This window comes from Nicotiana sylvestris, chromosome 11 (genome assembly GCF_000393655.2).
Source record: "Nicotiana sylvestris chromosome 11, ASM39365v2, whole genome shotgun sequence".
NCBI classification, from domain to species: Eukaryota; Viridiplantae; Streptophyta; class Magnoliopsida; order Solanales; family Solanaceae; genus Nicotiana; species Nicotiana sylvestris.
Genome location: NC_091067.1, coordinates 2652775 through 2675731, shown reverse-complemented (window position 1 = coordinate 2675731; position 22957 = coordinate 2652775). Strand labels below are relative to the sequence as shown.

Here is a 22957-nt window from a genome sequence, read left to right as displayed (position 1 = left end):
ATGTTCCCTACAAATCCAAAATCTATCTATTATGTGGGGCAACAGAGCAGAGGTCCAATAAATTAGCATGCATATGGGAATACATACAACCCAAATTGGAAGAATCATCCTAATTTTTCCTAGGGTAGAAATCAGACGACTCATAATCATCATAGGCCCAAGAAATTTTTTAATAAACCTCAGAAGCCACCCCAGCAAGTAAATGAGAGTACGAACGACTTGTTGAAGAAATTGTTGCTTGACAATCAACAACTCAGGACCGATTTTAGAAATCTTGAGAGAGAAATGGGGCAGTTAGCGTCAAATCAAAATACTAGGTCTGCGGGCGCTCTTCCTAGTGATCTAGAGAAGAACCCTCAAGTTAATGCAGTCACACTCAGAAACGGGAGGGAATTAGAAGAAGCGCCAAAGAAAAGAATGGATAAGCCTATACCTGAGGGGGAGTTGATCCCTAAGGCAACACACGTCTCAAAGAAAGATGATGCAAATTCAGAGCCAGTGAATGATACAAGGCCACCACCACCATTCCCCCAAAGATTACAGAAGAAAAATGTTCAAAAAATGTCTCTCTATGTTTAGCTAGGTTCAATTAAATATTCTATTGGTGGATGTACTTCGCGAAATTCCAAAATATGCTAAGTACATCAAAGATATAGTGTCTCACAAGAGGAGATTGACTAAATTAGAGATAGTTGCACATACTGAGGAGTGCACTTCGAGGGTCCAAAACAAGCTCCCTCAAAAGCTTAAGGACCCTGATAGCTTCACCATCCATGTGCGGATTGGTAATATTAATGTGCGTCGTGCTCTTTGTGATTTGGGGACGAGAATAAATTGGATGCCCTTGTCTGTGTTCATGCAATTGGGTCTGGGGGCTCCGAGACCAACCACTATGATGTTGCAACTAGCTGATAGATCCATAGTCTACCTTGAAGGAGTGATTGAATATGGGTTGCTGCAAATTGAGAAATTCATCTTTCCATCAGACTTCATTATCCTAGATTATGAGGCTGATGAACAAGTTCCCATCATATTGGTACGACCTCTCTTGGCTACAAGTGATGCAATTATTAAAGTGAGAGAGGGAAAATGATTATGAGGGTGGACAACGAGGAAGTAGTTTTCAATGTCTACACGGTGATCCAACGTCCCCGCCATTATGGGGAGCTTTCTATGATATTTGTTGTGGAGGTGGATGAGCAACATATCGACACGAGTGTATATCTAGACGATTATCTAGAGAAAGCACCCATGTTGTTCGATAGCTTGGAGATTGATGATGAGGTTGAGGAGATGATGCATATACTAGATGCATCTTGTGTCTACATGCAGGGTTTAAATTACTTCGAGCCCCTAAATAGGCCAAGTGGGCCTCCACCAAAGTCGTTGATTGAAGAGGCTCCAAAATTGGAACTTAAACCCTTGCCTCCTCACCTTCAATATGCTTATTTGGATGGTTCTGACACTCTACATGTTATTGTTTCCTCTGACTTGTCTAAATTACAGGAAGAAAAGCTGTTAAGAGTAATGCATGAGCACAAGCGGGCAATTGGGTGGATGATGTCTGATATTAGAGGCATTAGTCCAGCTTCTGCATGCATAAAATCCTCATGGAGGAAGGACACAAACCAAGTGTAGAGCACCAACGCCGCCTAAATCCAATCATGAAAGAGGTGGTAAGCAAAGAAGTAATTAAGTGGCTTGATATAGGTATTGTATTTCCAATCTCCGATAGCAAATGGGTAAGTCCCATCCAATGTGTGTATAAGAAGGGTGGATGACTGTAGTGGTTAATAAAAATAATGACTTGATTCCCACAAGAACTGTGACTGGATGGAGAATTTGCATAGATTATAAAAAATTAAATAATGACACTTGCAAGGACCACTTTCCCCTCCCCTTTATTGACCAAATGCCTTATAGATTAGCTATACATGAATACTATCATTTCCTAGATGGCTATTCGGGGTATAATCAGATTTCTATAGCCCCAGAGGACCAAGAGAAGACTATATTTACGTGTCCCTATGGCACGTATGCGTTTAAGAGAATGCCCTTTGGTTTCTGTATTGCACCTGTGACTTTTCAAAGGTATATGATGGCTATTTTTTGAGAAGGCAGAGTCTTGGGGCACAAGGTGTCCAAAAATGGGTTGCAGGTGGACAAAGAAAAGTTGGAGGAGATTAAAAAATTGCCCCCACCGACATCTGTCAAGGCCATTCGTAATTTCTATTTTTCATTAGTTTCTTCTTCTTTGTACAGGCTTCTTGAGAAAGATATCCACTTTAAATTTGATGATGCTTGTCTGAAAGCATTTGAGAAGCTGAATAAAAGATTAGTGACTGCGCCAATTATCATTGCCTCAGATTGGGCGTAGCCCTTTAAGTTAATGTGTGATGCGAGTGACATCGCAATTGGAGCTATTTTGGGGCAAAGGAGGGATAAAATTAATTTTTCACTCCATTTAGTACACAAGCAAAACTCTTAATCAAGCCCAGATGAACTATATTATTACTGAAAAAGAGTTGCTTGTAGTGGTGTAGGCATTTTATAAGTTCAGATCCTATCTCGTGGGAACCAAAGTCATCATCCACACAGATCACTCAGCTATAAGGTATTTGTTTGAAAAGAAAGACGCCAAGCGAGGCCAATTCGATGGATCCTCTTGCAGGATGGTTGATCACTTGTCTAGATAAGAAAATCAAACCATGTAGCTGAGGGAGGGTTGATCAAAGAAACCTTTCCAGATGAGCAGTTATTAGTCGTTACCTCGAGTGTAGCCTCGTGGTATGCAGACCATGTAAATTTTCTTGCAAGTGGGGTGATGCCACCAGAATTGACACCCGATAATAAAAGAAGATTTCTACATGATGTGAGGCTCTACATGTGGGATGAGCCATTCCTATATAAGCAGTACGCAGATCAGTTGGTACAAAGATGTGTTTTAGAGGAGTAGATGAGTGAAATATTGCATGACTGTCACGTTTCTCCATATGGAGGTCATCACGGTGGAGATACAACCGCCCAAAAAGTGCTACAATCAGGTTTTTATTGGCCAAAATAGTTTAAGGATGCACATGCTTTTGTTAAAAAGTGTGACAGGTGCCAAAGAATCGGAACAATTACAAAGAAGCACGAGATGTCTTTGGTAAATACTATAGCAGTGGATATCTTTGATGTTTGGGGGATTGATTTATGGGACCATTCCCATACTCTAATGGGCACAAATACGTCTTGCTGGCAGTCGACTATGTGCCTAAGTGGGTGGAGGCCATTGCTCTTCCTATTAATGATGCAAAGGTAGTGGTAAACTTTGTAAAAAAAACATAGGACTTCAAGGGTGCTGGTAAGTAATGGAGGAACTCACTTCTGTAACAAGTTGTTGAATAACATTCTAGCAAAGTATAGAGTTAAGCACAAGGTTGCCACTACCTATCATCCCCAAATGAGTGGCCAAGTGGAAGTGTCAAACAGAGAAGTGAAGCATATTCTGGAGAAAACGGTAAGTGGAAATAGGAAGGACTGGGCCGGAAAGCTTGACGATGCATTGTGGGCGTATCGAACTGCATACAACATCCCCATAGGAACTTTTCCATATAAGCTGGTTTATGGGAAGGCATTCCACTTTCTCGTCAAGCTTGAACACAAAGCCTATTGGGCGATTAAAAAGCTAAATATTGATATGGACTTAGCCGAAGAGAAGAGGTTGTTACAACTGAACGAGCTTGATGAGTTCCGATTGCACGCCTACGAAAATGAAAAATTGTATAAAGAAAAGACCAAGAGATGGCATGATAAGCACACCCAACATCACGAGTTTGAGCCAGGTCAAGAAGTTCTCTTGTTTAATTTGAGGTTGAAGCTTTTCCCCGAAAAGCTTAAGTCTCGATGGGCAGGTCCTTTCGTAATGGTTAGTGTGAAACCTCATGGAGTGGTGGAATTGCATGATACGAATTCAAGCGGTACCTTCTTGGTAAATGGACAGAGAGTGAAACATTATTGGGGTGGTGACATTGCACATCACAAGGCCTCGGTGGACTTGGCCGATGCTTGAAAAACATGTTGAGTCATGCCACGACGTTAAATCAGGTGCTTGTTGGGAGGCAACCCAATTTTTAATGCTTTTGTAGCTTAGCTTTTTATTTTTTAGTCAGAGTAGATTAGTTTTTTTATTTTCTTTGTAGTTATAGAGATCATAGGCGGGAATGGTGTGGGTGTGTGTACAATGTATGTATTAAATGCTCGGGTTAGGGGATGTTTAGTCAAAAATAATAATAATAATAATAATAATAATAATAATAATAATAATTTTCGGCAAACTAGCGCCCAGGACAATGCCCACGTTGCTTGGGGCGCAGTTTACAGAAGCATCACAGCCCGCAGCGCCAGGCTTAGTGCGGCGCGCTGGACTAGGAGTCACCAGGTAAGGTAAAAAAAATATTTTTTTCTTTCTTTAGAATCAACACCCATTAACCCGACCCAACTACCCATCTATGCTCACATACTAACTCATACCCAATTACCCAAACTATTCCCCCGCCTAAATTAAAATAACTCTAACTCAAAACCTCACTCTCTCTCTCCCCCATAACTCTCAAACTCACCCCTCGACTCTGTCTCTCTCCCTGCTCCTGTCTCTCCTTCTCTCTCAAGTTCTCCAATTTTTGTTGCTTACTTTCATCTCAAAACTCAAATGTATGTTCTTCTTCTTATCTCTTTTCTTGTATTTTTTAATTTTTTTAGTGTATCTCTAGTTCCCCTTCTCAAATGACCCCCAATCACCTAGGTCTCTTTTATATGTTATGTTGCTATGGTGGTCCTAAAGTGCACAAAATTGGTGGTAAATATTGGTTGTAAAGTTGTATATGAATTAGTAAACTACAATTTTCACTACTTCATTTAAATTTTGGAAGGCCACCTTGTTCCACCAATATTGAAAAAAAAGAGAAAAAAAATTGATGCCCATAATGTGTTTGCTAAAATACTTGAAAGAGTGAATTGAACACCTGCTAAAGTCTGAGTAGCCGAATGTAGTTGTATATGATGTTAGGTGAAGTGTGGGATGTTTGGGGGTAATTTACCTAATCCGAAGCTCATGCTCCATGTTACCATATCATAATCACACCACCCACACTTTGTCTCATGTGTAATGTATCTTGTAGACTCTTGTAAGAAGTAGTTAGTGTACTGTACAAAGTGTGGGGTCATCTTTGCCTCTCACGATGACCTTGGGCGAATTTCTTGATTTATTTTCATATTTGTGTTTATCATGTGTAGGTTGTTATGGCTCATGACAGTGCCGCCAAAGGAAAAGGAGTGGGAAAGTCCTCCACTATTGCTCCCCCTCCCAAAAAATGCAAGCAGGGTGAAGGTTCTTCCCGGCAATCTAAGGGAAATGAGGTTGCTAGTGGGTCGACAAGGGCACCATCGGTACCACGGCCTCGGTTGGATCTAGTTTGTGAAGATGCTATCCAGTGACATATTAACTTTGTGCCATATGGGAGATACATCTCCAAAATGGGGATTAATGTGAAAACTCTAGAAAAGAGCCTCCCGGATCTGCTAGCCCGGTTGGAGAGAGAAGATGGATAATTTTATAGAATGCTCGGGCCATGCAAATTTGAGTATGGTACGAGAACTGTATGCCAATTGGAACACAAACTTGTTAGTCATGGGTCCGAGGAAAGGAGATACCAATGGATAGGCGAACCTTTTGTGAACTTTTGGGAGTTGATATCCATAATCCACGGAGGCTACAAAAATTCATCAAAAGCACAAGCTACCAGCGATACGTCACACTCTTTGTGGCGTTGATTCTAATTCGAAGTGGACATAGACTAAGGTAGATACCCACCTTGAGATGATCTGTTTCGACTTCAACAATACTGCTAAGGTATAGCAAAACTTCATGCAGGCTAGATTGATGCCCATTGATCATAACAGTGAATGTACTCGAGCTCGAGTGTGTGTGATATTTTTTCTGATGACGGGGCAACCCATCAATGCGGGTGAGATCATGCTAGGGGAGATGGCTCACACCCGTTTTGGGCTAATGATCAAAAGGTTCTTCTTTAGAAACCTCCTAATGCAGTACATGCTTTCCCATGGGGTACTGGAGTACCCTGACTATGATGAGGTAGTGGAGGCACCAAAAGCATTGTTGGACATGACATCCTTGTTGGAGTCTACATCAAAGCTAAGCCAAGCCGCGAGGAATGAGAGGGACGAAAACTTCAACAGGTATCTTTATAGTTCCCTCAATGTGATAATGAGCAGGCTAGGGGTCAGATGAGGAGTGTATGCATCTACGTAATGATCTCTCTAGTTCTTCCAAAGAGATGATGGGAATTGCACCGGGCAGTCTCATTCACCCGTATGAGGACGAAAAATGGTACAAAGGATCCGGTTATGAAGATGAGATTGGTGATGAAATCATGGGGCCCATGGCTTTGGTACCCCTAGAAGCGGATAATGATGATGAGCCCGGAGCTACGGCTGGTGGGCATTTTGAGAAGGAGAAATCCGACTAGTAGGGAGTTCTTTCTTTCCACCTTACATTGTTTTGAATTTGTTTATGCATCAGGAACCATGCATCATTTAGGTGTGGGGTAGGGGAAATACTTCCTGACTTGCAATTGTATAAAAAAATTATTTTTTTAATTTTTTTAGCTTAGTTTAGAATTCACATAGTCTAATTAGTTTGTTTATTAAAAAAATTGAAAAAGCTCGAACTTTTTCCGATGATGGATCTGTTGGATAATTTTCTTGAGGGATTAAAGTCCGAATAAAAAAACAAAAAGATTTTCTTTTATTTTTATTAGGATATTTAGGTAGTATCCTTTGGTTTTTCTTTGGACACTGGTTCTTTTCCAAGGGTGTAGCTCAAATTGGGTGTTTTGTTTTTTATTTTTTTTTGGAATAGGATAGGAAGAAATCTAAGGTGTTCTGAAACACCTGTTGACATGTTTGGTGCTAGCACATTAAGCTATAGCATGCGCACTGTCTTTTTAAATATTTGATTTGAATTGTAATGCCTAAGTAAATTAATCAGCCTACTCTGTGACGCCTTTTTCTCAGTTGTTTGACTTGTATTCCACCTAATGCATTATTGCTTAAAAATTCTCAACTAAATATGCTTGCTTGACTTGAGAGTCGAACAAAGATGTCTTGATTGAGTCATGTGCAATGTGTGTGTAAGGATTCGTGATATTCTGTGCTATCGTGTGAAGTCTAGAACTTGCCCCGTGTGTTAATCGAAGAAAAATCATTAAGTTGTGCTAGTCTAGGAGATGACGTAGGCGTTTCTTGCTTGATCATAGAGGTGTTTGTCACTCATAAATAAAAAAAATTGTTGCTAGCCCTTTTGAACTTATAGACCTTTTCTTTGAGCAATTAGTCGCTAAAAGAAGTAAGGTTAGAGATTGGGGAGTAACTTTCGAGTGGAACCGTGGAAGGGCCCTTAAGGTGCACTAAAATTGTGGGGGGGGGGGAAGCAACTAGCCGATGAACCTTAATGTATGGAGTGTGTAAAAAAGAAAAAAAATTGCAAAAAAGAAAAAAGAATAATTTAAATAATGTAGAAAAACACACACCTTCTAATCTTAGTAATGTGTGCTAGTGGGAATATAGAAGTGCTTAATTGGAAAAAATAAAGGGGGGGCTATATTGTATATGGTTTATGGCGAGTGAATGGGTTGAGAAGAATATGTGCTCGATTTGTGATGTAGTGTATTAAAGTTCTTAGGAGGATTAGTCACTATTCCTAAATGTATCATACCCATCCCTTATCCTATAGTACAATCATAAAGTCCTAATTGATCTTAGATTTGGCTACCTTAGATTAGTAGAGATATACAGTACGGACAAGCTTATGGTACGACCACGGAATGCACATGAAATTCCTTGTGAGAGTGAGCGAATTTTGTTCAATTGTGTGATGTCCTTAAATTATGTTCAAAGGCATACTCGAATGTGTGGACTATTCTATATTCACTTTTTTGTTTGTTGGTGAGGGCACATTATCTCATGAGAGATTGGTGAAGTTGTAAACTTCGTTTATTGGGTGAGTGCGTGATAACTAGGGATTATGAGGCATTTTACACTCCTTATTGCTTAAGTTTTGATTAGAAATGTGTACAAAATAGTCCCAAAGGCTCACATGTTGTACTTAATTATAGGGTTCGGTCAACAGGGTGACAATTTGTTAGAAACCAGCTCAAAAAGGAGTGAAACATGCACAAGTACCAAGAATAAGGCCAAGCTCAGTCAAACAGGGCAGTGCGGCCGCACACCATTCTGTGCGGTCCGCAAAGATGAAGTTCAGAGAGCAGGCATTTCAGGCAACCAAGCAATGCGGCTGCAAAGGATTTTGTGCGGACCGCATTGATGTCATTGCGGCTGCACTCGATTTTGTGCAGACAGCAGAGCCAAAGATCATAGAGTTGCCAATTGGAGGATTATGCACAATGCGATCCACGGTCCATTTTGTGCGGACCGCAATAGAAGCCACCACGGACGCAGTGCATTTTGTGCGGTCCGCGGTGGCCAACTTCAGAGAGCACATTATCTCAGCCAAGAGCCTTAGTACGGCCGCACTCGATTTTGTGCAGTCCGCACTAGCCCCGCATGGGTATTTTTGTCCAGAATTTTTAGCCTAGTATAAATAGTTTCTTTCCCCATTTTTAGGTCATCAGATATATTTTGGGACAGAGTTGCGCTTGTGAACACTTCTCTTTTACCATTTTGAGTAATTTTAGCTTAGTTTCATCATTGAATCTTCAAATGTTATCTAGTAATTAATTATTATGAGCTTTTCTTCATCTATTTCTTTGTTTTCTTTTATAATCATGAGTAGCTAGACCCATTAGCTAGGGTTGTGGCTCAACGCTAGTGTGGGTAATTGATGGGTCTTGTGTTTTGACGCTTGATTGTATATGGGTATTTGATATTTGGACTAATTTAGGGTTTTAATATTAAATTAGTGGTTGCAAACACTAGTTTATGCCTAGTAGACTTTGGCTCTTCTTGAGAAAGAGAGCCTAAGTCCATGAAATTGGTCCAATAAGGAATTAGGGCGTACTCAAGAGATTGATAGCCCCAATTAAAGGGTTAAATCTAGAGATAGTAATACCCGATTTGAACCTCAATTGTTTGCACAAATTATCATACCCAATTGGTCTTGAGAAAGTCAATTCGGGAAAAATCACTCGAACTACTGAGAGGTATAGAGTGAGTAGAATCGTGCAATGGTTATATCATACTCCCCAACTGTGACAATCTAGCCTTAGATTCAAGAATCTGTCAATTAACCACCTAGGAGAAAGTCACTACCTTAGTGTCTTTTATCTATTTGAACAACTCTCAATAGTTTAAATCTTAGCTTTACTTAGCTTAATTTAGCATCGTAGTAGCATAATCAAAACCAACAATGTTTAGAAGTGCAATTAGGAACAATTATACAACACCAATTTAGATAGAAACTCAACTCCAATATCTAGCTCCCTGTGGAAATCGATCCCGACTTCTCGGGTAAAAACTGCTTCGACCTCTCTTGTTGCTTCATAGTAGTACAGGGTTGGCCTCGATCAGTGCGTGAGTTGAGGATGCTTAGTGGTAACGAGTACGCTCTTGAGGTAGGATGGTGATGGATTGGTTGTTTGAGTTGGTTGAATCGCATTGTGTATACTTAGGCTTGTTTAAACACGGGAAGAATGTGAAATTCGCGTGTTCATGCTTGATTGCCGGTATCGACCATAGTCAAAAGGTAGAGTGTGTGTCTGAATTAAATTTGAATTGATCTTTCCTACTAAGACATACATTTTGGGGTGTCAATATAGTTTCATCGCTCGAGGACGAGCAAGAGTCTAAGTGTGGGGTGATACTCGGCTTAAAGTGTGCATATTTTTATATATATTGCCTCGTATTTTGCTCGTGCATTGTAGATTTCAGATGTGTACTATAATAATTTATGTTAATTTGTGGTACTTTAATGTGTAGGAATTATCTGGATACAAATTGGGACGAAGATGCGTGAATTAGAGTGAAAATGGGAAGAAAAGGGAAATTTGCACATTATAGCACCACAGGCAGTGTGGGGCGCTACTTGTGGCGCATAAAACAGAATGGTCAAAAAATCCAACACCAAGGCTAGAACCTCACGCAGCCCTGGGCACTAGTGACGTGAAGTTGTCCTATTTCAACTAAGACTCAGTTATTTCAACCCCAAGGCGCCCCCAACTCATATAAAAGCCAATCTATACCTATTTTGGCAAGGAGGACACTACTTGGAGAGAGTAACAAAAGTACGAAATACTCAGGAGCATGGATTGGATCAATTCTTCCATTCTTTTTCTAGTATTCATTGATTTTATGTGTGAAAACATTATTTTTTATGAATCTATGAAAATGAGTGGCTAAGAACCTTATTATTCTGGGGTCATTGGTGCTAAATGAATGTTGACGTTTGAAGTTTAAATTGGCGAGTTTTGATTTTATCATATTGGGTTTTTTTATTTAATTTTGTTCTTAATTATTTTGATGTGTAGTTAACAGTGAAATACTACTTATGAATCTAGTGTTGAACTTGAAAGTGGGAATTCTAGATTGCATATAGGATTAAATAGAGCAAGTTCTTGAACCCGGACATCGGGGAATGGATTCACAGTTAGGATAGAAATGTACCTAATTGTCTTGCTTGGTTGAGATACATGAAGGGTAAATGCGTTCTTGTTAGTTTTAATTCCATAGACATATAGATATTAAGTTAGCTTGAATAGGCGAGTAAGAACTCGACATATTCTTACGGGTAACACCAACCCTGCCAACCAACAAACCAGATAAATCAATTAGCCAGTTTAAGCCAAGAACGCAACAAAATTGTTAGCTAGACTATTGATCACGCTCAATTCTAGTCCTAAAAAGGATAAGCGGTCGTTGTAAATATAATCCGGTCTATAAGTTCGAAGTCAAATCCGACAGAGAACTAAGGCTTAGCTGGAGTTGTTCAATATTGCTAAGAACCACAAGTCTAAACAATTTCCTAATTATAGAGATTATAATATTTATTTCTAACTAATTAACTAATACTATTATAAAGCAGTAAAATTATCAACTAATAATGATGAAATTTGATATAAAACTAAGGAGGTCTAGAGTTATGATTTCTTCAAATGTTGGAATCCTTCCCATTATGTTCCCAACAATTTTGCCTATATATTCTCTACTGATCGTGAGCACTTTAGGTACCGTAATTCTCTCTCGAGCAACTATAACAATTTACTAGACATATTCTTTCGAACTACGCTAGTTGGCTTTATTTAACCGCTTATTATGACCACGTCAAGGCTTTGTTATTTCTAAACCTACATTTAATTCCGCTGTATTGATTTCTCACATACGTTAGGAGTAACGTTGTTCAACAACCACCTAAATATGTATCCTTTCTCAAGCAACGCATAATAAATAGGCACAGTCAATCAATGGTCATTCAATCAACAACAATAAACACATAGTTAAATAAGTAGAGAAATCCAACGGCTCAATTATATAAAAACATAACAAGAATTTATCCTACAAAAGGTTCCATCAAAACCCAAGATAACAAATTAACTATTCATTATAGTATGTAAAAATACAATACTAAAAGTTATAACCAACAATGGAAAATAGGAATAGGAAGGAAAAACTCGCAGAAGAATTCCCCGCCTTGCTCATATTGTGTCTCTGCCTCCTTAGGTCGAATTTGTGTCAAAAGTATGTCCAACCTGCTCAAAATTCTATTTTTCCATGTATATATACCAAGTAGGTTCGGGCCCAAACAATTATACCTTCTCCCACGCGAAAAAGGATAATTTTTCAGGTCTGGACGCTTGCGGTACCGGCGCGGTATTTTCCCAGTGCACTACCTCATTCCGCGGTCACAGTTTCGACTGCGTTTTTCACCCTGTTCCATTTGAAATTTGGAAACATATAAAACATGAAAGTTGTATCCCTTTGAGTTAGATTTCCAAACATATATTATATAGCCTAAATGGAGTTCGGAGCAAAGAGTTATGTCTATTTTACTAGACAGTGCGCAATATGCCTACTCAAGTCTTCGTTTATTCTTAACTATCAAATTTGACCCCCGAACACGATCCCGGCTTAATTCCTTGGGCTTTTACTGAGACTTCAAAGCTCCAAATCACTAGAATTCATTCCATAATATTTATATAGCTCGAAATCACTCCTACAAAACATAAAACACACCATTAGTGCAAAACACTAGCGATTAAAGCTCAAACTCAATTAAAGTGCAGTAAATTAGAGTGTAATAAGCGACTAAAATATGCAATTATAGTCTATCATCAACTATGACACTGGAATATCCTCTCCTATTGTTTTTGTCCAAAATTGCCTAAGTGTTGTAGTCATCTCTAGTTATTTCATTGCTTAATAGTTTCTTTGGTAGTTAACTAATCACTTACACATTTTGTTGGAAAAATATCTTGAATCGATAAATTCTTTGAGTTTGAATCAGTCAAAAGTTAATAATAAATCTTCGTGAGAACAATACTCTACTCACAACTTTATTACTTGACGATCGCGTATACTTCCGTATGTGTTTGGTCGCAACAATAACTTATGCGAGTTTAATAGTAAAAGCGAAAAATACAAAGTTAAATATCCAAATATCAACATTAATCATACAAGATATTATACTAAAATCAAATATTGGATATATTATTTTTGGCAAATTTACACATAACAACCTTAGAATGTAAAGATTCGAAATTTTTTTTACATCAATCACAAGCATCTACACTGAAAGTTAGAACATTATTTTTAGTATCAAAAGTTAATCCTGTCCCTTGAAGTTGATTAGTGCCTATAATTGAAAAATTATGATTCCATCCAAAAAAAACCTAAGCAATAATGCCCTGCATTTTGTATTACAACTCTTTCTTGTACTAACATCAGCTCTTGACTTGGAGAAATATTGCCAAAGTAAAACCTCACAACTGGGAAATATACTTCAGCGCTAAATGGATCATCTTTGTAACATGTATCAAATGGACCAACTCCATCTTCAACCATTTCATAATCTTTAACCTCAAGTCTAAAAACGTCGCGAAATATAATATAAAAATCATGAGGAAAACGCGTAATCAGTGTCCCTGTATCGACAATAACACCTTGATTACCATTATTCCACCACGAAGGTTCCACTGGAACAACTTTATCGTTAATCACAATCTTGAAAATATTAACATTATAAAAATGAGGGTTTAATGGATTTTTTACTAGTTTCACCTCGGTTCCATATGACCACGGAGCTTTATTAAACGTGAGAACAGATGGTTGTACTGAAGTAGAACTTGGTAAACATAATGCAAATATAGACGACCCTAATTGAGATGGTAAAGAGTATCCACCTATGGCGTTCGTGCTAACTCTTCGACCAAGTCCAGCAATTCCAGAAAATGTACCACTGAAATCTTGACTACCACTTCTTTGATCAATACTACAACCAAAATTAATCCTAGCTTGTGTATTGTCTGAAGGAAAAATAATAACCTCAGATTGCATAAAACCTTTTGTTGTTTGTCCACTTCCATATGTTGTCTCATAAAAACATAAACTACTACTTAAAGCACAATGAAAATGTGGATCTTCAGCTATACAAACTGAACTATCCTCAACACAATAAAGTCTTTTGAAAGTTTTCGACGTGGTACGATTATATATAGTATTAAAAACCTGTTTAAAACATTTATTTGGAACACAAGGTGCACATTGCCACCAAACTAAATAACTTCCAGTGTCTATTAGTAAGTAATTTCTTATTCTTTCACTACCAAGCATAAATAGGGCAACATAATGACTTTGATAGTATGAAGTAGGTGCTACCTTTAGGGTTTGGTCATGGTTCTTACTCAAATTATGCGCGTACTTCTCTTGAAAATCGGGGTCTTTTTTTATTTCAGTATCGCGGTATTTGAACTTTGATGCTAAGTATGTAGCTCTAGCATGATCTTGAGCCAAGCGATTTGTAAGCACGGAGTCATAGTCGGTGAATTTTGATTTTTCAAAAACGTCGATATGGTAAACACTAAAAGAATAAGACAGCATTGGAGGATCTTGAAGCTTGGATATATCAAAAGACATAAAAGTTTTTCTAGCTTGTTTAATGGAAGAAGAATTAATCTTGAAATATGATTTTTCATTGATTAAATTGGCAAATGATTTCCAATGAAGGATTGACATAAGAAGAAGAAGAAGAAGAATAAAGAGGAGGTTTTCCATTGGTAATTTGTTTAATTTTACTATTGATTTGGTTTGAAACTTGTGCAGACATCTTCAATTATTTATAATATAAATATGTAATTAAACATGAAATCCCGTTAAATATATTTACGTATTTGCAATCTATATATTAATTAGGCTACTAATTCTAGGGTCAATAATCAAATTTAATTATATCTCATTATGTCTAGCAATATTATTGGTAAATTAATCTTGTACTTGCCTTTTTGGTTCCAATCTCCTAAAGCAGAATATTGCTTTCCTTAATTATTTCACAAAATAATTTGCATGATTTTCCGTATACATAATGAGATATGTTTTTATCTTGAGACTAGTATTAGTATCCTAATTAATATATAGATTGCAAAAAAAAAAATATATATATACCTAAATTGTGATTGTTGCAAAATAAAGTTTCCAAATAGTATAAATTGCATATTTAATTCTTGTTAAGTAATGTTACATGATTTTATGCTTAGTTTGGACATTTCCAAACAAGCATAGGCATATTTTAATGATTTAACAAAAATAAGTGTGAAATGATTCAAATTTGTGTTCACATTAAATACACTTTTTTTTATCCAAATTTGTATACAAAATTTGGAAATATTTTAAAGATGAAACATAAACCAATGTTATAAATGATTGAAGCAGTTTGCTCAAGTTTCAAACCAAATTAATACTACATCAAAATTACTAATGGAAAACCCCCTTTTTCTTCTTCTTCTTCTTATATCAATCCTTCATTGGAATTCATTTGCTAGTTTAATCAATGAAAAATCATATTTCAAGATTAATTCTTCTTCCATTAAACAAGCTAGAAAAGCTTTCATGTCTTTTGATATATCCAAGCTTCAAGATCCTCCAATGCCGTCTTATTCTTTCAGTGTTTACCATATCGACGTCTTTGAAAAATCAAAATTCAACGATTATGAGTCCATGCTTACTCATCGTCTTGCTCAAGATCATGCTCGAGCTACATACTTGGCATCAAAGTTGAAATACCGCGATACTAAAATTAAAAAAGACCCCGATTTTCAAGAGAAGTACGCACGTAATTTGAGTAAGAACCATGACCAAGACCTAAAGGTAGCACCTACTAACTACTTTAATGGTCACTATGTTGCCCTTTTGTTGCTTGGTAGTGAAAGAACAAGAAATTACTTACTAATAGACAGTGGAAGTTACTTAGTTTGGTGGCAATGTGCACCATGCGTTCCAAATAAGTGTTTCAAACCGCGTTATAATACTATATACGATTCTACCACCTCCAAAACGTTCACAGGACTTGATTGCGTTGAAAACAGTTCAATTTGCATAAGTACAGATCATGATTTTCGTTGCGCTTTAGGCAGCAAACGATGTTTCTATACGCAACAATATATCACTGGAGAAACAACAAAAGGTTTTATGGCATCTGATGTGATCACATTTCCTTCAGACAATACACAATCCAGGATAAAATTTGGTTGTAGTATAGATCAAAAAGGCGGTACAGATTTCAGTGGTACATTTTCTGGGATTCTTGGTCTGAGTAAAAGAGTAAGCTTAACAGCTACAGGTGGATATTCTTTACCATCTCAATTAGGTTCGTCCATATTTGCATTATGTTTACCAACTGCTGCTTCTGTACACCCATCTTTCCTCTCCTTTAATAAAGCTCCGTGGATATATGGAACAGAGGCAAAACTACTAAAAAATCGATTAACTCCTCATTGGTACTACGTCAATCTTTTCAAGATTGTGATTAACGATAAAGTTGTTCCAGTGGATCCTTCGTGGTGGAATGGTCAAAAAGAAACCCATGGAGTGATGATAGATACAGGGACATTAATTACTCGTTTTCCTCATGATTATTATATTATATTTCGCGACGTTTTCAGAGAAGAAGTAAAAGATTATACTATGATTGAAGGTGGATATGGTATATTTGACACTTGCTATGAAGATGATCCAGATGGTGCTGAAGTATATTTCCCAATTATCAAATTTTACTTTGGCAATTATTCTGAAAGTCAAGAGGTGCTGCTGGTAGATGGACGAGTTGTAGTAAGTATTGGGGGCTATTATTGCCTAGCTTTTATGCCATGGGATGATAAATCTACACTTATAGGCACTAATCAGCTTCAAGGCATAGGTTTAACTTTTGATACTAAAAATAATGCTTTGACTTTCAGTGTTGATGCTTGTGATTGAGATAATAAAACTTGAACCTTTATGTTTGTTTTTTTTTTTGTTTTTTACTCGGTGTTGTTCGGTAGTCGCATTGAACCTTTACATTCTAAGATTGTTATCTAGCTATGTCATATATATATATATATATATATATATATATATATATATATATGTGCGCGCACGCCTTTTTTCTTCTTTTCATAAAATTGTTTCTCTCTTTCATAAAAAGGTATGGTGAACCGTTTAGTTCGGCTTTATTTTTTCATTACTTATAAAAGATAATAATAGCCTGTTTGGCCAAGCTGCAAAAATCAGCTTATTTTAAGAAGTGTTGTTTCTTAAAGTGCTTTTCTCAAAAGTACTTTTGGTGAGAATCAGTTTGTGTTTGGCTAATTAATTTGAAAAGCGCTTCTGAGCAGGAATTAGGATTTGACCAAGCTTTTAAAAACTGCATAAGTGTATTTTTCTCAAAAGTGCTTTTCAAAAAAGTATTTTTGGAGAGAAGCTACTTTTTTTTGCTTCTCCAAAACTGTCTCTGCTTCTCTTCAAAAGTAGTACTTTTTTCCTTCCAAAAGCTTGGCCAAACACCTCAATTTTTCGAAAAAAAAAACACTTTTTGGCTAAAAAAGCACTTTTGGCCCAAAAAAAAAGGTTTGGCCAAACAGGCTATAAGTCCATTAGAATAGAAGTTAAAGAAGATATTTATAGAGAAATTTTCATAAAGCACTATCTTTTAGTAGTAATTAGCAATCTATAGATACCATTTGCTATATTACGGATTATAGATACTTTTTTTGTGGTTATAAGATGTATTTGATGTATTTAAGCTATTGTATTCATGAATACAATAGCAAAAATAGGCGTGAATTAGAGAAGTCCAGCTAATCAGTTGTTGTATTCGAGTGTATTCGACTGTATTCATGGAGTGAAACATGGGATTATAACTGGACAAATTATTGTATTTGACTATATTCACGGCGTGAAATAAGGGATTACATTGTTTTTAAAATGGAAAGTGAATCAACTAACATAATAGACACCTAATATAACTCAACAAACTCAATTATAATATACAAATTTTGTATTTTCAGTTATAAATAAGATTCTCAACCGAAAATACCCAAAAAACATAGCAATCTTCAGAGAAATTATATAATACATCTAAATACATAAATTATATTAATTAAAAAAATATATGAATACATTCATGGCATATAGCGAGACAGTGAATACAATGAAATACATAAAATACAGCGGGATACATTGAAATACAATTAGAGAAAAAAAACCAGTGAATACAATGAAATACATGGAATACAACGAGATACATTGAATTACAATGAAAAAAAGACAACGAATACAATGAAATACATGAAAATACAACGTGATACGTTGAAAATACATTAAAATATATTAACAGAAAATTAAGTTGCTCAACCCCAAAATCCGTCGTCTTTGTTCAAGAACAAACCCTAATTTCCAACTACTCCTAGTGCAGCAGATGCAATAATAACGTCAGAAGCAGCAACAACAACAACAACAACAACAACAACAACAACAACAACAACAACAACAACAGGAAGCCACAACTCGTTTCCCTTCTAACAACAACAAGAAGCCATGGCCGCCATCAACAGAAATTGTGCCTTTGTTAAAGGAAGAGCCGGAGAAAAACGATTTGAAGGATGGGCACATGAAAGTTATGCCAGAAAATTCTTGGAACCTGAAAAATCTTTGAGTAAAATGGTCTATGCCCTCCATGTGATATAAGCGTCTCTAATTTGATTCACACAAGATGCTTAAAAGACCGGCACACGAAAGTTGAAGGCTGTGGTCGGAGAATCCGGATGTCTGTGCTGCTAGAATCTTCCAATTAACATGAGAACTAGACCATAAACCCGACGGTGAGACTAATTTATCAACGCCGAGCATGAGATCTGAAGCTGGTATCCGAAGTAGGCCATGAGATATGATTCGTTAAAACAAGAGAAATTTCATGGAGAAAGACTGGAATTGAGAGAGAGTGTGGAGAAAAATCTGAAAGAATGAGAGAGAAAAATAATACAAGCGTATTTTATGGTTTAAGGGTAGGAGGTGACCATAAATAGATATTTGACTATAAAAATCAAAAGGTAGTTGTAGAATATAATTTTTTAAAAGGATATTTATTTAAAATAAATAAGGTATCAACCTTTGCTATAGGAGGTAAAAATTCCATATTTATATTCATTGTCTTGGATCCTCTGAAAATTGAGTAAATGTTGTTAAATTGGGTCAAGTACTTCATGAAATTAAGTGGGCGTTTGGACATAAGAATGGTAAAATTCCAAAATATGATGAAAAAAAATTTCAAGTGAAAATGGTGTTTGAAATTTAGAGTTGTGTTTGGACATGAATATAATTTTGGGTTGTTTTTTATGTTTTGTGAATGATTTGAGTGAAAATTTTGAAAAATAGCTTTTTGGAGTTTTTTAAATTTTCAAAATGCATCTTCAAGTGAAAATTGAAAATTTTATGGACAAACGCTAATTTCGAAAAAAAATAAAAAAAAGGAAAAATCCAAACGGGCTCTCTGGAGTAGCAGAAAATATAGCCAGACGGCTGGCTACTCCACTAACAACATCCAAAATTTTGACTATTCTATGTCTCAATCGTACCAAAATATATGACGAAGCTACATCAATCAAGAATGACCGTAACCTACGAGCTTTAATAAATACAAAAGTGTTTTGTGACACGTTTAAGACCACAATTTTCAAAAGTATTCGTATCTTCTTAAACTATGTGCCAATCAAACTATGTCGTAAATTAAAATTGAAATATAACGGATGAGGTACTACTTAATCAAAATTTAGTTATAGAGAAGAAAAAATAATGTACAAATGGTGGATGTGTTATTTTCCTCAGATTTTAAAGGTGGAGAATTGAGCTTTATGAAACTATCAAATGCGACTTCATATTTCAGCCAAGACAATGAAATTGGGAAGGGAATGCAGGGAAAAGTGTACAAAGCAGTAGTCCTAAATGGCTGGACTAAGAGAATTTGGAGGAAGAGTTTGTTTCTATGATTACAACTCTGTGTAGTCTAAGGCATCAGAACTTAGTACCTCTAATCGGCTTTTGTTATGAGAGGCACGAGCGACTTCTGGTTTACAAATGTTTGTGTTAAGGTCCACCGGCTCATTGATATTCTTAACATGATGTGATATTGTCTGTTTTGGGCCAAGCTGTTGGGTTGTTTATCTAATTAGATAAGAGATGTGAATTGGAAATGTAGGGAAAAGATTTGGAGAGAAACGAAAAGTTTGAAGTGTTTCTATTGTTAATTTTAATCAAACAACAACAACTCAGTATAATCCCACTTAGTGGGGTCTGGGGAGGGTAGTGTGTACGCAGACCTTACCCCTACCCTAGGGTAGAGAGACTGCTTCCAAATAGACCCCCGACATCCTTCCCTCCAAGAACTTCCCACCTTGCTCTTGGGGAGACTCGAACTCACAACCTCTCGGTTGAAAGTGAGGGTTGCTTACCATCAGAACCAGAAAATAAGTGAATATTTGTGATTACTGAAAGAGCGGAATATTAAAGGAACGAAGAACAGAGAAGAAGTCTGAAAAGAGAGAGCATAAGACTGATACAGAACAAGGATGTTTTTCATTATAATCTCAGTTACAATTTATAGAAAAACTTAAATACTAATTTCATGGTCCTGAATATCAGCACATAAACTACTTTAAAAAAAAAACTAACAAAGATACTGAGAAAAATAATAACTGCAGAATTTAAACTAAGTAATTGCTGTCAAAGTAACTACAACAATTCACAGCCAAACCGCAGTACTAAAACATAGCAACTAACACTCCTCCTTGCTTTAGGATCTGCAGACACCAAGTTTCGATCTTAAAGACTCGAACTTGTGAACTGATAATGGTTTGGTAAAAGCATCAGTTAATTAATCATCTTATTTGCAATAAATAGGAGTCACCTTCCCATTCTTTTGGACATCTCTCAAGAAAAATAATTTGATATTAAAATATTTTTTCTTTCCACGGAAAACTGGATTATGAGAAATAGCTATTGCAGTCTGATTGTCAACAAATATTTCAGTTTGTTCTTTCTGCTCAAGATAAAGATCTTCCAATATTTTTCTTAACCACAATGCTTGATTCACCGCAGTTGCTACTGCCACAAATTCTACTTCCGCTGTCGATTAAGCTATTGTATCCTGCTTTTTTGTACTATATGAAAAGATACCTGAACCAAAAGTGAAACAGTATCCAGAAGTGATCTTTATGGCGTCAATTGAACCACCCCAATCACTATCGGAAAACCCGGTTAGTTTGAGTTATTCGTAACTTTTAAACTTAATTCCAAAATCAGTCGTTCCTTTGACATATCTGATCACCTTTTTTGCTGCCTTTAAATGAACTTCACTTGTACAATGCATGAAGCGAGATAGAATACTTACATCATTGATGATGTCAGGCCTTGTTGTTGTTAGATACATCAGACACCCAACCAAACTTCTGAAATATGACTCATCCACTTTCTGTGTTCCATCTTCTTTGCTCAATTTTTCTCGGAGTGCTCATCCCTTTGCAGTCTTCCATGCAAAAAAAAAAATTTAAGTATCTCTTTTGCATATTTTTTCTGACAAATGAACATTGTTCCCCGATATTGTTTAATATCCATGTCGAGGAAGTAAGACATAAGCCCAAGATTTGTCATTTCAAACACTTTCATTATTTCTTGTTTGAAATTATCAATTTGATATGCACTACTTCCTGTAACTAGAAGATCGTCAACATCAAATGAAATAATTAGAGTACTATTTCCAGTATATTTGACATACAAAGTGGACTCATATAAGCTTTTCTCAAAGCCTAAACTGAGTAAATGGTCACCAATTCTATTGTACCAAGCTATTGGAGCTTGTTTCAATTCATAAAGTGCCATTTTAAGAAGATAGGCTCTATTTCCTTCTTCTTCTTTCACATAGCCTTCTGGTTGTTCTATGTAGATCTCTTCCCGTAGAAAACCAATCAAGAATGTTGATTTGATATCTAACAGGTACACTTTCTATTTCTTTTGTGTTGCAACAGCGAGTAAGAGCCTATGTCATGACCCCAAACCACCCCGATCGTGATGGCGCCTATCACAGTACTAGGCAAGCCAATCCAACATTTACAACATCGAGTTCTTTTTATAATTCATTTTTCTAAAACATATTTAAGTCTCAAATCTTTCATATGTAATATATATATCAATAGAAATATGCGGAAAAACCAGTACGAAAGACCACTAAAACAGCCCAAATCTGGTGTCACTAGTCATGAGCCACTAAGTACAACTCAACACTGTCTACTTAATACAAATTAAGTCTAAAATATAATGTACCAGGATAGGAAGGGGAAGGGCAGGGCTGCGAACGTCGTACAGCTACCTTGCTAACTCTGGAAATACACAGAAGTTGCTGAAAGCTCAGAAATACCTGAATTTGCAAACAAGGCGCATGGAGTAATGTGAGTACGCCAACTCAGTAAGTAATAAAAGTAAATAAAGACTGAATAGTAGGAAACAATAAATCCACATCAAGATAAACTCAGTAAGCACAACAAGCTATCAAATCAGAACATGAGTCACTCGTCTCATTTAAAATCCAGTGTTTGGTAAAAATCATTTGAAGATGCTTTCCAACAATTTCAATAGAGGTTCAATACAATTTATAATAAAAGTGATGAAAATCATAATTGGCCCCTCGGACAAAATGTAGTTTGTATAAAGCCCCTCGGGCAAACAGGAATTATAAACATCTCATAACATAAAAATTTCAGTGGAAATAACAAAGCCAAATCAGTGATTAAATTCTGAACATCTCGTAAAAACTCCAGTTTAAATAAAAGTTGTTTAATAGCATTTGTTCAACATTTTCAATAGAGGCTTAGTATAAAGAGGAGTGAAAATAATAGTTTCATAAAAACAAGCCCCTCGGTCAAAGCATCAATTATATATGTATACAGCCCCTCGCTCAAGCCTCTCAATCACTCAAAACTCAACTCTCATCAATCACCGCCCACACTCAGCACTCACGCTCAATAGATACCATATAATAACCGATGTGGCGTGCAACCCAATCCATAATATATAGTTGACTGCGCTCACTGGAGTTGTGCAGACTCCGGAGGGGCTCATACAGCCCAAGCACTATATCGCTGCGGCGTGCAGCCCGATCCAACATATCGTTGCGGCGTACAACCCGATCCATAAATATAAAATCCTCACAACCAGGCCCTCAGCCTCTCTCTCAGCCATCAATCTCACAAGCCACTCGGACTATCAGTAAAATAGGGCGTTCAGCCCAAAATATCATTAGTAGTTTTCAAACTGAGTAATTAAGGCCAAGTTATGAAATCAGTAAAACACAGCATGACTAAGTACAAATATTAAGTTAAAACAGTGAGAAATAGTAGTAAAATCCCCATAAGGGTCCAAAATAGTT

The 22957-nt window shown here is 36.6% G+C and overlaps 3 protein-coding genes across 3 annotated transcripts; 2 read left to right on the top strand and 1 right to left on the bottom strand.

The window, feature by feature from the left end:
- Positions 1 to 285: 285 nt before the first annotated feature.
- Positions 286 to 1093, top strand: LOC104223682 (uncharacterized). Its single transcript, XM_009775148.1, has 2 exons — positions 286 to 498; positions 584 to 1093. The coding sequence occupies exons 1-2, from the start codon at positions 286 to 288 to the stop codon at positions 1091 to 1093; spliced, it is 723 nt and encodes a 240-aa protein (XP_009773450.1).
- Positions 1094 to 12879: 11786 nt separating this feature from the next.
- Positions 12880 to 14283, bottom strand: LOC104223681 (protein ASPARTIC PROTEASE IN GUARD CELL 1-like). The gene has a single exon (XM_009775147.2). It carries the CDS (start codon positions 14281 to 14283, stop codon positions 12880 to 12882), a length of 1404 nt encoding a protein of 467 aa, XP_009773449.2.
- Positions 14284 to 14982: 699 nt separating this feature from the next.
- Positions 14983 to 16479, top strand: LOC104223679 (protein ASPARTIC PROTEASE IN GUARD CELL 1-like). Its single transcript, XM_009775146.2, has one exon. The coding sequence runs from the start codon at positions 14983 to 14985 to the stop codon at positions 16477 to 16479; it is 1497 nt and encodes a 498-aa protein (XP_009773448.2).
- The last annotated feature ends 6478 nt before the right edge of the window (positions 16480 to 22957 follow it).

Bases quoted from the DNA above. Each gene is read 5' to 3' on its own strand.
- LOC104223682 (XM_009775148.1), top strand. From the start codon at position 286: ATGGGGCAGTTAGCGTCAAATCAAAATACTAGGTCTGCGGGCGCTCTT. The intron at 499-583 runs GTGAATGATACA...ATGTTTAGCTAG, and splicing joins ATGATGCAAATTCAGAGCCA to GTTCAATTAAATATTCTATT.
- LOC104223681 (XM_009775147.2), bottom strand. From the start codon at position 14,283: ATGGAAAACCTCCTCTTTATTCTTCTTCTTCTTCTTCTTATGTCAATC.
- LOC104223679 (XM_009775146.2), top strand. From the start codon at position 14,983: ATGGAAAACCCCCTTTTTCTTCTTCTTCTTCTTATATCAATCCTTCAT.